At 38.0% G+C, this 17,144-nt stretch overlaps 1 protein-coding gene across 13 annotated transcripts in view; it reads right to left on the reverse strand.

The window, feature by feature from the left end:
• The window catches only part of CTNND2 (catenin delta 2), a 689,312-nt gene that overhangs the window by 96,268 nt on the left and 575,900 nt on the right, over positions 1-17,144 (reverse strand). For all 13 annotated transcript variants that reach the window (XM_074899519.1, XM_074899518.1, XM_074899522.1 and 10 more), the window contains 2 exons: positions 9,746-9,863; positions 5,690-5,875 (listed from right to left, as the gene is read on the reverse strand). In XM_074899519.1, the coding sequence (XP_074755620.1) occupies positions 5,690-5,875; positions 9,746-9,863 (304 nt within the window). The remainder of the gene's footprint in view (positions 1-5,689; positions 5,876-9,745; positions 9,864-17,144) is intronic.

Genomic DNA, 17,144 nt, shown 5'->3' on the forward strand with positions numbered 1-17,144 from the left:
CTGTAGTCTTAACTTTGAAAACAACTTGTCATACATGATACTGATACATTCCCAGGGTATATGAGATGTTTCTGTGTAGGCAAGCAAGAATTTAGAAATGACTGTAAGAAGTTCTGTAAGAAGCTGCTCAAGATAGTTCATTTCTTGCTAATCAACACTTGGCATAATCACCTTGTGGAAGACAAGGAAGCAACAAGTGGAAATAATATCGTTCCTGAGCAGAACATAGTGGCAACACATCCTTTCATCCACAATCTCAGTTTAGATTATTAGCTAAACCCAGGAGCTGCCTCCATTTCTCTGTTTCTGTGCTTATTAATTTGGTACGGCTTGGTAGAATATTAAACTATACTTGGTAAAATAGTGGCCTTATCACAAGAAAAGGCATATCTGACAGCTTTATTTTTTATTCTTTTTGAAATATTATTGCCTTAAACCTACTATTTCACCTGGATAGAAGAATTTACAGCCCATTTAGCAAGCATGCTAAAGAGGTGTGCCAGTCAATCCATAATGATATATAACCTGAAATGTGGCTGCTATACCTTAAGGCTCCTGACAGAAGGTGAAAGAGAAGGTCAGGCTCATTTCGAAAGTGTCACTTCCAATGAAAAATCAGATTTTGGGCTAGATTCTGGGGTGACAGGAATGATCACAGATGGGAAACTCGAGAGGAACATGAAGCCAAGAAGTCAGCCTGTTTCTTCTTAGTGAAGGAAATTAAACAGTGCCACATGTGCATATAATGGGCTGCATAACAAAAAATAAAATAAGGATTAATGACAACTCCCTCGTTCTTTTACTGAAATTGGACTATACACCTTATTTTCCCTAACTACTTTTTTTCATAATCCTTGTTTCTCATACATCTTTAAGAATAAACCTGTTGGCAGCAGTGAGCATACCAATAGTAGCAACAAAATTTTCAGCCGTGGAAAAATTAGTTTTCATCCGAAGAGTGACATGATACAAGGCAGAGAAGTCTATGACTACATTATCCTTAGTCAGAGATGAAGGCCTCTACAGCTGAAGAACTTTGTGGGGTAAGGGCTCAGTAACAGCTAGTCACAGGCAACCAGCAGAGAGACCATAACGAACAACAGCAACAGCAGGGAATTACAATCCTTGGGCTCTGAGACAGAAATAAAGTCAGGTGAGCATCATCTACTTTAGAACTTTATAGAAGTTTTGCTTTCTGTTTTTCCATATATAATGCCAATGCTATACCTGGCTTTTATCACAGATTTTTAGAAGGTTTAGGTCTCTTCAGGCATTAAACTTGTGTGACAAAGCATATGCCTCAGGAACCTGCCTGAGCTCTGGTAAACCACCAAAGAAAGGAATGATTGTGGGCTCTTTTACTGCCACCCATCTTTATTCTGAAATCAGGAGAACACTTGTTTCCTGTGTTCCTAAGGGAGCTCTTAAGTAATCTGACAAGTGTCACTATACTTAACTACAACCTGAACAAAGAAACATCTCTTATTTGATTTCAAGATATAGAAAAGTTGCCATTGGTAGAGACAACTGATGTCATTGATGAAAAATATATTCCAATTTCCTTGTGAAAGGCCTTTCAAAGAAAACCACATTTTATACTACCACCCAGTTTTGTTCTTCTCAAGTAACTTATGTTTGACAATAACTGAGAGACAATAACCTAGAAAAATAGGGATAATTGTTTTTTAAATCATAAAACAAAGAAATTAACTTCTACCTTCTTAACAGAGAAAACTAAAGAGACAGCGACTTTAATGTTACAGAAGGTTTCTCCTGTGTTTTGGTTTAAGAAACAAACTCCCTAGCTGTGTATGGAATGATTTTTTTTTTTAAACTATAGAAAACTACAACTTCATCCACATTCACTGTCTAGAATGATACATCTGGTATTATTGCCCAATTACAGCTGTAGCTTATCACTGCTAGTAGCTTATTTAAAAATGAAAGACCACCCCATAAATGTCCATAATGGTCACTTCAGGTGGTGTTCAAGAACATACACACTTGAGAAACTAAGTGAAAGGCTGAAGGAGTATACTGTAAAAGGAAAATTTCAAAATGGCAGTCGCTAAAATCTGAATATATTTTCCCCCCACAGTTTTGTAAACTTTATTTTCTGAGGAGGATTGAAACAGTAAATTTTATTATACGAGTACTCCATGCAATAGCAAAAAAACCCCCCACCTCAAAACCACTTACACCCTTAACACACATTTTCTGGGGACATAAAATGTAGCAGGCTGCAGAATGGGAAACTTCCCCTGTACTGAGGTGTCACAACCCTTAGAGATGTGTCTGTGCCCCGTGCTTCACCTAACAGGAAAGGCAAAATTCTTAAATATTAAAGGAATCACACAGGTAAATGAATGGAGTTTTAATACTGGGCTTAACTCCACTTTGTGTATCTGTAAGTGGCAATAATAAACCCAAAGAAAGATTTGGTTTTACACTTGTGAAGAGCTTTTCCAACGGTTAACTAGGTTTGTATTGTCTAGAGTGAAGGATATATTAAAAGTAGCCTGAAGCTCAGTGACATCTCTTTATGGGGCATCTGGGTAGCAGACTACTTTTATATATCTCTCTTCTTCCATGTCTCTGAGGTTTCCTTCCACAGGTTCCAAATCCATGATGGTGTATAGTGCTTCCAGTGTTTTGGATGTTGCAAGTCACTGCATCCTATGAAAATTCCATAGGTATGCCTTCATTATTTACATGTAAAACACTGTCCATCAAAATCATGATCTTCAGAACTCTATTATATTTCAGAGCATAAAAGCTTCCCTCCTGAGGCACTTAAAGGAATGAGCACTCTAAAAATAGCATCCTGAGGAGAGCATGAGATCTGTTCTGAGGGACAGAACAAACAGCAGGTAACAGCTTAAGCACTGCAATTGAAAAGAGATTATGAAAGGCATTACCTGGAAAAATTTAGAAGTCTTACAGAAAAACAAGATTACTGGAAAATAGTATGTACATGTACAATGCACCAGGCAGCAGTCAGCCCATAGAGAGGCAATGTATGGTGAAACGACATGCGAAAATGTTCTCTGCAGAAAGCGCTGAGGAGCTTAGTTAGTTTAGATGAGTGAATTCTGACTAACCTGAGGAACATCAGATGATCCTCTTGTTAGACTCTTGCCTAGAAAAAACAATCCCAACAAAACACCCAAGAATACTGATTTTTCTTGACACGCAGAAAGAATAACCGCAGTATTCCTGACTGTGACACAGTCTAGAAGGTGATGATCTGGGTTTCCAGTTACTCCTACTTTTCAGCAGTATGAATCTACTGGGGTTCTGAAAAAATGCAAGACAATGACAGAGCCAAAGAAGCAGAAAGAACATTTTGTTTTTACATAATTGAACTGGCTGGTTTCCAGAAAGCAAGCCAACTGATTGTACTTGTGTACTCATTTTTACAAAATAAATGGATCAAAAAAAAGTATACCTTTACTCTTACCCCAGCTTGAGTTGTGGGCCAAGCTCTATGCTATTAATATAAAGGCACAGTTACATGAAAAGAAACATTCTCCTGTTTTTTTCTTTTCCACTGATGAGGATAACCTGGGAGAGCTGTTTCCAGCATGGTGATCTTGCTGATAGACTTCAGTCACATTTGTTTTTAGTAGCATTCTAGTTAGCTTGATAACATATTTTAACATGTTTATTAAACAACAATCAAGGATCATGGGGTGAGAATAATGCACTGTGCAGAAGGCTCACAAGGCTCCTTTAAACTCCTGAAATGAATAATAGTCACAGCTGAGAAGTGGTATACAGCAAGATGGGGTAGGCTGTCCAGACTTAAAGGAAATGAGGTGAAAGAAGAACAACCATTAGAAAAATATTTCTAATGTTTGTAAGGCAAAGTGGTCCTGTGCACCAAAAAATTGTTTCTGGAAAGAGTAAATTTATTTCCTTGCTACAGAAGAGCCTAGTGAACATAAATTTGAAAATATGTGCATTGTTTTGCCTTTTTTTTTTAATTTATTTAAAAAAATTATATTGAACCCTTCCATTAAACAAAGACAAGCAAATCTTAAAAGACCTTACCATGCTGCTCACTGATAATGAATGCTTATAGAACAGAAAAAGATAGAGCAGGCAGAAGCACATATATTGTAAAGGAAATCAGTCAAAAGAGATTAGTTCTCTGGCCTGGAGGAAGAGAAAGATCTTTTATAGGGAACCTTTAAAGTATGGAGAAGCATGACAGGAACATTGAAAGAGTCAGTAGTACAGAGTTAAAAATATGAACCTGAGATCCACAAATCACAAAAGAAATATAAAAGGAAGAGTTAAAAAAGACTTTATGTGGTGTGTGCACACACATGTGTTGATAAACAGAGCATCAAAAGAGAAAGGCAGGTTGCAGTATGACCCATTCATATCCAGACATGCTATTTTTGTTCCTGCACTTCGAATAACTTCAAGCGTAGCGTGTGGGAACTGTTAATTCAGGAACAGGGATGATGACTGCTTTATGGGATAAAATTAGTTTGCTTTGGCCCTTTATAATCTCACTGTAGCCTAATACAGGAATTCCAACAAAAGGACACAATAAATTCCAAGTTATCTGATGACTGCAGTGTTTAACTAGAAGAGTAGGTGAAATTAAAGTCTTACTAGCTGCAAGTGCTGCATTTTTCAATACCTGAATCTTAAGCTTGTTAATGACCTTGTAACTTTTCCACATTAACACAATTTGCCTTTACGAACTCAGGAATATTTTTAATAGTGGTTTACATATTTTACTCAAATACTCTGTGTGCCTAATTGCTAATGCGTAGTGCCTAATGAATATTTTCTTTGAGCAATCTGAAACAGAAATAAATGGTAATGGAAAAGACTAAGTCTAGGAAGAGATAGAAAATTACCTGCTGCCAGCACAGGTCATTTGAAAAAGTTCATAAATCAGTAGCCATTCTCAGTGTTATTTAGTGGGTATACTGATACAACAACATCTTTCTCAGCAATATCATTGTCAGCATTCCCCAACGGGGAAGCTGTTAATGAGAAAAGGAGATAAATACACTTTGAAAGTCAACTTAGATAAATAAAAAAAAAAACCACTGCACTGCAAATAACTTGAGGAAGCTAGCAAGACTGTACTTCTCAATCTTTGTTCGATAACAACATTAAATATATCAAAATACACATGCTTTTTTAACATTCACCCATATTGCTTGATTCAGTCCTGCACAGTTTTCTCCCAACATGTAGAGGCAGAGTACAAGACTAAACTTTGAAAACAAATTTATACAAATATAAGCCTGATATTTGCTTGCATCAAGGCCTCTCTAGACACACACGGCTGTGTGAAAAGTACACACAGATTACATATGAATGTTAAGACTTACACTTTTCATTATAAATGGTTTCCTTCATAGACTGAGCATTTTACAGCATTCAATAGCATTCACAGTGTACCTACGACTACAGTTTCCAGGTGTCATCATGTAATGTGCAACTTTCTCAAGCAAATGTATTTTGTTACTCCAGAGCCATACTCTGCTTTAAGCTCTTATTAACATTAATTAACTAAGGAAATTAAGCTAATTAACAAAGGAAACAGTTTTGTGTATTATGCATCATGCACTTCATTTCTAATAGAGTACATTAGTTAGTTATACTTTAAATGCTGGGCACTTCAACTACTCACAGTGCAGCTGCAAGTAACTTTCATTACCTGATCTTGTGATTTCTTTTTCTTCTTCTTCTTCCCCCAGCACCCTGAACTCTCTGTATCTTTTCCATTGGCATCACCACAGAGTAATCCATCAAGTTCATCTGTTCCCATCTGCTGTCCCTGAGATGTTTCTGCAGCTAGCCTGTATGAGAGGTTCCTCAAAATGCACACACAGTTTTCAACGGTCTAAAGAGTGTGACAAGAAAAAATAAAACAGGAAACAAAACCAGAAGAAAATTAAAATCCTTCCCGTGTTCATTCTGTATACAAAGCAGAAGAAACATCATCAATCTTCACACATACATTTTCCCAGCACAGTTCTTATCTGTTCATTTCTGAGTGCTCCTCACATAACCACTGCTTAAGAGATTGAGAAATTTTTATGGAAAGAAACCAGCAGTATGGACAATATTTTCCTGGTAATTTCTTTATTGTCATTCTGAATTTCATGCTGGAGCCCCATGTGAAACAGCAGCCAAGGCAAAAAGTCATCAAGAGAACCTGAACACACACAGAATGTCAGCAAACTCCCACCTCAGTGAACAGAAAATGCTACAAGCAGAAAATGGCAATAGGTTCTGGGTTTGTTTTGTTTTTTCTTTTTAAAAACCAGAAATAACCTTTTTCTGGCATAAATTCTATGTGAATTACAAGAAAAATGGGATCCGAGTTCTGTTTCACAAGTACTTGCAGCATGAACAGATGATATTTCTCAAGTCCCAGAAGACTAGAAGCCTCAGTCTTGCTGCTTTTATTGCTCCTATCCAGGCTGCAAATACTTAGTGGGCAGCCTTTCCTTTTCATCCATTTGTCCCCCTAATAGGTTGTGACTTCTGTAGAAGATGCTGGCAGGAATCCAGAAGTGGCATGAGACCCAGTGAAGGAGAATTCACTGATAATCCAACATAATTTCTGCAAGTCTAAAAAGTTCAGTTTAGACTTACTTGAAGCCCACTAATTTATAGTTGGTTAGATTTGATTTGACTATCCCTTATAATAACGATATGAGCTTAACCTTCTGGAGGAAGGGAAAGCATGGTTAAAAAAGCCAGTCTGCATCTATCTATATTTATTTCAACTAATGCTCAAAGGAGATAAAAAGAGATAGTCAGTGCATCACAGCTTTGTTGCTCCATTAACCCTGAATGGAATGACTGTGAAACTTTTGGCCCCGTCTTACTCTGCCATAGTCACCAGTGAGGCAAACAGATGGGACTTCATTTACTCTCATATACGGTATGAGCTTATGCCAGGTATGCATTTGGCACACAGTTTTTGCAATGACATTAAGTTCCAGAGATGATACTGAACTCAGACTCATCTATGCAGGATAAACTATTTATTTATTTATTTATTTTAAAGCATACATGAAGTTTCAAATTAGACTTCTACTAATCTGTAATCTCCAGCCAAATACATAAACACAGGTAGAAATATATATATGCATGAGTAGAAAGTGTTCTTAGTGCATATTTCATACCTGAAAGCTCATAGTGACCATAAATTTTTTAAAGACTTTGCTGCCTCATTTCTTTAACATTGCCATATGTGACTTATTCTTGTTACATTTACTTCTGCGCAGCCATAGCATGCTGAAGTTGAAGCTTTGTATTTGTTGATTAGGGTTCCAAATTTTAATTCCTCTTTTTACAAAATAGTTTTTGCACTTAAAATTCTTATCATGTTGAAAACAAATAAACTGAGTCCACTGGGAGGACAATGTTTCCTCAAACTAAAAACTGATAAGCAAACTTTCAAGGCTCAAATGCAACTGACACCTTCGTCACTAAAGTGAACTTCTACAAGCCAAGAAAGCTGATTCTAGCCACGGCACTGGACAGACTTCGCTCTTTTTTGACTAGTAGCTTTCAACTTTCAAGTGTCTTTGTGTTCCTCATTCCTTTATCAGTTACATCATAAGGGGACTAAACACAAGTTCAACAGTCTTTCTACTTGAATAGCACAAAATTATGAGTAACTTCATCAGGTAACCATGTCTAAGTAACTACTAATTTTTTAACACTTTAACTTGAATTTGCATAGCTTTTTCTAGTTACACATTTATAAGAAACCTTGCTGCTAAGATGCTTGTAATGCTGCTAAGATTTACATACTCTTAAAGTCATTCCTCATGTTGATTAAATTTAAAACAACTCCTCATGCGCTTGCAAGTCCCCCATCCTCTTTCAGAGAGCCTGAAATAGCAGGGACCTGTTTTTCAGTGTTTCAGTTTTCAGTTACTAGCAGTATTACAAAATTATCTGATAAGGCAATTATTGCATTTTGAAAACAACATTTATAACTTTATTTTCAAGGTCAATTTTTTGTTAATATAGCACCATTTTTGAAACTAGACTAGAAAGTGATTTAGAGTCAGTTATTTAATTAAAATTACATTTTACTTTGGGATGAAGATGCAAGGTAAGAGGCTACAGTATGGTGTTTTGTATTTAGCTGCACAACTGCTTTGTCATACAGTTAGAAAAATGTTAGGAGGTTAAAACTACTAAGGCAGGGAGTATAATTTCTCTTTCATTTCTTCCTCCATATATGACTTAATCTGCAGTTTTGCCAAGTCAAACAGCTACAAATGAGAGTATAAACAGAAGAGTTTATGTTAACAAGCAGAGGCAAAACAGGGAGCTTACTGCACTCCTTATTTAGCCTTTTTAACAGTAAAACAGTCTTGAAGTCAGTTGGGTCACCTCCAAAGAAACTGCTGAAAAAGCAGCAGCTGAGCTCCAAGATGGGGCATAAACTGACATCCTCCTTCCTCCTCCATCCACCTCCTTCTCTGCTCCAGTGAAGCCCCTCTAACTTCTTTCTAGTAGGCAAGCAGAATCAGGGAGCTTTGAAAGTGTCCCCGGTCCAGCTCTTCTGAAGCTAAGGAAGCTAAAAACACTCTGGTGTGTGGGGGCTGCTCCGCAGGAGGTGGCAGAGAAGGGGAACTTCTATTAATGGAAAACTGGTTATAGACTAATGGACTGCGTTGGCTTTGTTGTTGGTTGGTTTTTTGGTGTTTTTTTTCTTTTTTTTTTTTTCCATTTTAAAAAACAAAACCATGCTGCTAGTCCAGCACTACATACTACAAATCTCTCATAATTCCCTTCTCCTTGCCCGGAATTCATACACAAATTTCACATATTTCATTTAGGCTAACAACCAGAAAGTTCTGGAAGTTATCCCTCTCCAATCTATAAACCCACAGAGATCCATGGTCAGCTATCTGTGAGAGATAATTCAGAAATACAAACTCAGCTGTCTTTAAAACTACTGTGTAAAAGACTGCTCTTCTGCAATTTTTAGGGGTTTGCAAACAGACCAAGGTTGTCCTAGAGCAGCAACTATAATTAATTTAGCAACATATACTGAAAGCAAAGGTATTTGAAACTAGACTTTTTCTTCTTCTCCAGAATACTTTATTACAAATCTTCAACTTATAAATGCTTGAAGTCTTTTTAATGAGGCAGTGCCTTTCACCTTTGGAGAAGCATGTTCATATCCTAGTACTTTCAGTGAAGTATAGTTGACATGAAAACACATTTTAAAATAGTTGTTATTGAAAGAATTCATTGATCCTCTTCAAAGATGAAATACTGTTGGTTGTACTGAAAAACTGTCTATTAACTGCCCTTTCTGGTGGTTTTTTTTTTTGTTTGTTTTTTTGCCTTATAAGCCTACCTCACTGTTATGAGCTCTGTGTCTCATACTGGGTAATGAAAATCAATTTTAAGGTAACCTAGCAGAGTAATGTAAGGGGCTTTACATGGACTATGACATATTTGCTCTTTCTAAACTAGTACCATATTTTCTCCCTTAATAATTGAAGTGAGAGGATGACATGCCTACCTGTGCACGCTACACATGTACACACAAAATGCAATAATTAGCACACAGCTCAGCAAAAGAAAAAGAAAAAGACAGGCTAAATTATAATTATACTTCACTAAGGCACCCCTCACAATGCATTTTTTTTAAAAACCCTGTCACTTTATAGTCCTGACATATTCTGAATACCTGGATTTTTTTTCTCCTGAAAAGACAAAGATGACAAACCTTACTATCAATTTCACTGCTCCCCAGAGCAGACTGGATCACATACAGCAATGCATCCGTCAGGCCATCACACTCCCTCATTCTTCTGCGGGCCTCCTCTCCAGCAGAGCTGACATTCCTGGAAAGCAACAGCAAAGGTCACCACCTCCACAACTCCCCTGCCCACCTCCCCTCCTAAAACCTTCTCACAATTAGCATACAGATAAATCACTTCTTTTCTCTTCTCCTTTCATCAGTTCAGAGCTGGGAATAATGAAGACAGCTGTGAATGAGCTCAGGAAATGTAACACAGAGGTGAACAAATGGAAGTCATCAGGTCCTCCACAAGAAGGGGCTGAGAGGCCAAGCAGCATGCACCCACCTGAGCTGGGAGACTCACGGCCTACTAAAATTTGGAGAAGGGCTGATCATTTTTCTTTCTTTCTTTCTTTCTTTCTTTTTTTTTTTTTTTTTTTAAAAAAAGGTAGGTTTTGTAGTAGTGAGAAAGTATTTTTAAAATGTGCATGTGTACATATAAATCAGGCTATAAAAAATCTAGAGGTTTTGCCAAAGAAATCTCCCAGGATTTCAAGAGCCCAGTATTAGGGCTCTTAACCTGAGAGAAAAATATTATCAAAGCACAACACACAACACCTGGTGTTCCTTGCTTCTCATTTTACATGAGTGTTTCCTTCTCTCTTATTTTGAGAGAACATTAATACCTCAATCTTCTCTTTACCTAGTTACTGACAAGTTGTTTAACACTGCAAAATTTAAAGCCTCAGCTTATTAGAATAATTGTGTTCCTTAGACAGGGCCAGAGGGCCTTCTGAACACAAATCAGAATTTACTGCATAACATAATGTGTCATAAAGTTCAAAATATTGATATGTAAAGAAACAAATATGTATGAATGAGCACATATAAATAGAATCTATACTTGCTAACATCAAGTCTCCCTGAGAAAAACTGCATTCAAATTTGCATAGCAGTTCTGATTTGGAAATGGGTGGATTAGCAATTTCAGGAACTGGGTAAAACTTTCCACACAGTCTTGTTTGGCAGGGGAAGAAAACCCTCTGCTGAGGTGGTTCATCTGTAGGTCCTCTCTTCCCACTGCTAAAGTTTATGTAAAAGAAAAGCAGAAAAGAGCACGCCATCCCTACGTACTTAATGCCAACATATGGAAACGGAAAGGAGGGCACTAGCCCTTTGGTTTGGGAAGGCAAGGCATTTTATTCCTCTTACGCCATTTTGAATTGCCTTTGCATTAAAGATGGAAAAAGGGTAAGAATTCTGGGAGAGGGGAATGAATTTTAGACGGAGGAAAGTGAGATGATTTAATTCAATTCTTTCAATTCTTTCTTTGCTCTACCTACTTCATCTCGTTCTACCTCCCTATCGTCTAAAAAAAAGGATTTCCTTTCTCCCAAAGCACCGAAAAGTTTTCCTAATCAAATAATCTTCTAAGTGGACAAACCCCCAGCCCCTCCAGTGCAGGTTCCTAATTGATTCCGCTCCCTAAACACCCATGATTTTCCGTCTATACTTGCATCTCCACACAGTGCTAATTAGCTCTGCTCTCCTACACACAAGCTGCCCCAATTAATTTAGTGCTGTTCCCTTCACCTTGCAGACAGCCCAACAGAAAACATACGGCCCAGGAGCACTAGAATGAATTACTTTATCTCCCTAGCAGAAAAATTCCTGCTTTCCGTTCTCCTTGAGACTGCCCAGTTCACCCCACATTAAATGTCAGAAGTGTGTCCTTCATAATGGCTTGCAAGTTTTCTGTTAGCTTGTTCTTCTGGTCCTCAAACTTCATACCTCTTCCCCTCTCTCTCTGCTGCTGTAAGAGCAGCAGATGAGGAGTCTTCTTCCAGTTCATGGGGAAACCCTCCTCTGTCATCCAGGAACTGGAGTCTGGAGAGCATCAACTGTAAAAAGTCTTCCATTGACTCTCCCTTTGAAGTAATGGAAACCTTCTGACTTCCCTTCAGGTGACGGCAATCAGAAGCTAAAATTACAGACCATGGTTTCCCAAAACAGTGCCCGTGCCCTGTATTTACAGGGCTGGAGACTCTGCCTAAAGGGCATATTGTAGTAGACTGTCCCCTTACTAAAGGCAACAGCTCCACCAGAAATTCCAGAAGGGCAGCACACATAGGAAAAGCAGAATCATCAATCTGAACATTGTGGGGTGGGCTGTGAGGACAGGGGGGGATTAGTGGACTTCTACTCTCCCACCGTCCAGGAAGACAGAGAGAGTTGTATCTGGCTCTAAAAGAGTAACTGCACAAATGACAATAGGAAGGTGCTGAGGAAGTGTTCTCAGTACACCGATTTGCAACATTATCAAAAAAAAGATAAAATATTACTGAATCCTTTTAAACAGAACTAGATGTAACAGTCTGAACTTACATAATGTGTTCAGGCTTCTTCATTTTCTGCAGTTAGAAATACTGAGTGCAAGCTTTTAAAATATATAGACTTAGACATTGGTAGAAACAGATACATTCTCCCTGATTTTTTTCACTGAGGTGACTTATCCTTCTCTCTAGCATGGCCAAATGCATGAATGCATGTCACCTTGACTCTCCAGAGCCTGCAGAGACTGGCAGCCTCTCAGCTCCTCTGCAAGTTCACCAGAAACTCCTCCTCACCAAGACAGCAATGCAGACAACCTTACAGTCCCTGAGCTGTGAGCTGTCTGCCTCATTCATTTCCAGACAAACAAAGAATATGAGGCCTTTATACAAAGTAATACAGACACACTAGGGGCACATCTTGCACAGACAATGCACTTCTTTGCCCTATGTGGAGGAGCTGTTGAGTTCACTTCTTCTGTTTATCATGCTTCCCCATTGTGCTCCAGCCGCTTCTGTAAGCAAGAGGTGGATATACTGAATTCCCATGCTTCTCCTTTTCTTTTAAAAGTCTCTGTCTAGTTTATTGCACTGACTCATAGCTACTACAGCCCTCCCCAGGTCTGGCATATTTATTTACATGGTAAACAGTTTAAATCCCAAGCAAATCCAAAGCTTTCATCAATATTTTGACAGAAATAGTAATTTCACTATTTAAAAAGAAATACATGCTGTTTTCTAACTATTCACATTTCACTTCTGTTAAAGGAATCTTTGTTAACTGAGATCTTTCACAGAAGGTCTCTAATATCACCACGTTCAGGCTATGTGGGTTTTGTGAAAGAGAAGCAAGTTCCAGACTACGTGAGCTGTCAAAGAAAACACGCTGCCATCTTAATTTTCTTATTTCTCATTGTTAACTCAAGCGGGTTGTAGCTGTCAGTGTGACAGTGAGTAAGACATGACTTGGCATTTGTGAATTTACAGGTCAGTGTGCAAAACGTAAACTGGAACATTAGTATTATCTACTGTTGGTAAAATGTCCCGCTAATTAAGCATATTTTCTGGATTTTTAAAGAGATGTAGAGATACAGTGCACAGGTTTTCAGAAAAAAAAATACTTTTCCATCATAAAGGCAGCCCAGCAAAACCTTGATTGCCTAGCAGAATTTTGTTCTTTGTGGAAACTACTCACAGGGTGTATGTGAGGTACAGACTGACATTTTAAATCTAACAGGACAAGCAGTGCTTTAGACCTCCACAAACGAGTAAAATTAATTTCAAATGGAATGCAGTCACACAGAATACCAAGAATACAGAGTGATGAAGAGTAACTTTAGTTTAGTCAGAAGGTTCCACTCATACCTCCAAAAGACAGCTAATGTAAACAGCTCCTTCTCAGGAGAGGAACACCAAGAACAGATAGACCAAGACCCAGACCCATGGCTCATCAAACTGCTTTTTTTTGAATAAATGGCAGACCAATTTTGCTAATTATCTGGGAATGGAAAGAGAACTACAACAGTTCAGCCTCAGTTTTACAGGAAAATGTGTCACAGCTATCATGTCATCACCTGATAAGCAACAGCAGTCATGATCCTCCAAACATACATGTCAATCCAAAAAAACATGTCAATCCAATGCTCCATGGATATAAAGCGTGTGGTACAAAGGAATGCACTGTGCAACACATACCTGATTCCTGTCAACCCTGGCACTTACCTTAGTTATGCACTGTAATTGGTGGGATTTGAGGTAGGGGAAGAGGGGTGGTGCCAACTAATTTCCTTCTCCTTTAGGGTCATTTTCTGTACACTCATACAAACTGTGGGAGCTTTCGAACACTGTCCTTACGGCTCTAGGATAACTAAGTCCACCTGCCCTATCCAGGGGAGGGACACTGAATTCTGTGGAAAGATCATGCAGAAAGCCAGTGTGCTAAAAGACATGCCATTCATGTATGGGAATATTTAGCAAGCTGTTGACATTATTCACAGTGGCAGTTCTACAAATCTCAAAGACAGAATTAAAGTATCTACAGAAACAACTGCCCTCCTCGAGCATGCTCAGGTCACATCAAATGGGATGACCTTTCCCGTACCAGCTACAGGTCTGCAGACTGCAGATCTCACTGCAGTTGTGTAGGATAATCATTGAGAACAAATAATCTGTATTTAGCAAAGATGAAATCGAGATGGGTCTTCCTCAAGGTGCAATGATATAAAGAGAAAGCATGTTTAATATCTATGTATATGTATCTATGTATATGTAACATTTTTGCTATGGACTGATGTGATATAAGAAAGGACAGGCACAGGAAGGACAATATCCTAAATCAGGCAGAACACAGAAGTTATCTTTGGTATGAAACTTTAGATGCATCCAAAGTATACCTTTATTCCAAAAAAGTTTTGGGTAAGAGTGCCTAATAATAGCCTCAAACTTTTTCATCCTTCTACTTGTTACAATAGCCACTGACAACATTTTCACAGAAAGGGGGAGAAGTTTATATAAACCAAGAATTAAAAAAACTCCATTAATGTTGTAGGAACCATGTTTTTGTTTCCCTAAAAATACCTGGCAAAGGAAAAGCACTCAGAATACTGAATAACTGACTTGCAACTGACACACTAAATACTCATCTTTAAAACACATACATTAAAAAAGAAATAAAAACCCCCGATACTGGCCTCCTCTACATGTGCTCTCTTATATGCTCCCTATCTTTATTTCTGGATTGACTAAGCATTCTCCTTCAGGGACAGAGCCTTCTCTTGGTGGGAAGCTGGCATCCCCGGTCCCATCACAGGCTGCAGTGAATGGTGAGGATTCTCTGAGCCAGTCTGCAGTGTAGCAGACGATCATGTAAGAGCTATTACTTTTTCTGTGTACTTCCAGCTGTTTCTATAAGCACTCAGGCTCTTTGCTGCAAGGGTCTAAAATAGTAACACAGATAGCAAAATGAAGCAACCAGCACCATGAACATAAACAGCAAGTGTGCTCACAGCCTTCATCAGTCCCTTGACAACTATACAATTTTAAGGGCTTTTTATAATGTAGTAGACCTTGAGTCACATTGGGTTATTTGTAAGTATTCAGTGCAGCTTTCGGACATCCACTAAACAGATTAGCTGTAGTAGGTATGGTTACTAACTGTAACTTTCAGGCAAATTCTAATTTTTTAATATTTATTTGTACTCTAATACTTTTTTAAATCATCCCTTACTGCTGAAAACAAAACTAGCTGACAAAAGTAGCTATCTCTCAGACAACACACAAATTTAAATAAGGCAGTGAGACAAAAAATAAGAAAATACAATCTTCTTAATAATAGTTTCTAAGTGTCACGCTTTTAGTGACTACAAAATGAGCTTATTGTTTGGGAATAATAATAAATTAAAATAGATTTTTCAGTCATTGCCACAGATCCTCCTTGCAATTTTGCCTGATTTGAATGACAGTTCCAGTGCAGTATTAGCAAGATTAGCAAGATTTCTTCTTGCTAAATATTCTTAGTACCAGTTATAGCCCTCTTTATGTATAAATTGGTCTTCAGAGGAGTAATAATTTATCAATCCTGCATGTGGATTAAGAATAACACAGGTTTTGTGGCAACCGTCTCTTATTAATTAGGATAGTTTAACTGTAATTAAAGAAGCAACATCATTTTATATCAACAAGGAATTTGGCCCCATATCTTTATCTCTTAGGTATTCATTTAACTTGAAAAGCATACTTTGCAATTAGACAAACATCTGAGTGTCTAATGTGGATACAGTCTTGGTTATTAATCTTTCTATCAAATGGTATGACACTGTGATTTAGCTTTGATTATTCAGCCATACCTTTCATTTTCAAAACATCAGAGCAATTAAGACTACAGAGTCAAGCAGTCAACAGGTAGCTTTTACTGCTGTGCTCTGTGTGTCCAATCCTTAGCCTAAATGCACTATTAATGACTGCTCTGTGTGATCTGTGAAACAATTGACTTCTAACAAAATTTTTGACAATTTTGATATATTTTGAAGAGATAAGTGGTGGAAAAGAACATAAACTGCAATAAACATCTTAAAAGAAATTGTCTCCCTAAGAAAAAAGAAAAAACCCACAGAATTTTATAGCATAAAATAGTTACGGTAAGGTTCATGGTATAATTAACCATAGCCGCATCTGAAAGAAATAAAAAGTATTTCTAACTCCCCCTCTCCCCTTTTGCTATGTGTTTTCATTAGAAGTGCAACTTCTATTTAAATGCAGTGCACAGAATGACCGGTAGTGCACTGAGGAAATGTTTTAAATTATGGTATAAAAAAACCCCACCTGCAGCAATTTTCTGATCTGATACTTCATTTCTCCGACATGGAGCATTTGACTCCATAAGAATCATTGCACTCATTAATGCTCAGCTGTTTATGCGTACAACTCTTTTAAAGAACTACCTGCAGGAGGTGAAAGTCAGTTTGACCAGTGTTCACTCAGTTGGTAAGAGCTGAAATATTGTGCCATTTACTGTCTTGGGGAAGAAGCTGCTGTGGTGCAGGCTCTGAAGGTCATAATAGGGACAGTTTCAAGATGTCAGTATGAAGACATTTTTCTCCATTTAGAATCGTAACATTGCCAAATGGAGCTCTAGATGTCATAAAGACCTACTGCACACAAGCATGGTGTGGTGTGGTGTATGCTGTGACGTGGTATGGGGTGGTATGGTAGCCCTGACCAGCAGCCAAGCACCACACAGCTGCTCACTCGTGCCCAGAGACTGCAGCAAATCTGGAGATGAGGAAAAGCAGATTTCTGTTTTCTGTAGAGTCTTTCCTTCTCCTTAGCTGAGGGAGCACAATAACCTGGAAAATCCTAATATTTTAGAATAGCTGCCTTTTCCACTGAAAAGCACAAGGTCGTATGAATTGAAATGAGAAGGTATCAGGTATAATTCAACCATTATTTTTCCTTCAACATACACCGTACTTGGCCAGTAGCACTTTGCAGATTTTGGGACGTCATAATTTGAATCTCTAATGATAGCATCTGAACTGTTCCCTGTATCTAAGTGT

Source organism: Athene noctua, chromosome 2 (assembly GCF_965140245.1).
Source record: "Athene noctua chromosome 2, bAthNoc1.hap1.1, whole genome shotgun sequence".
Classification (NCBI taxonomy): Eukaryota; Metazoa; Chordata; class Aves; order Strigiformes; family Strigidae; genus Athene; species Athene noctua.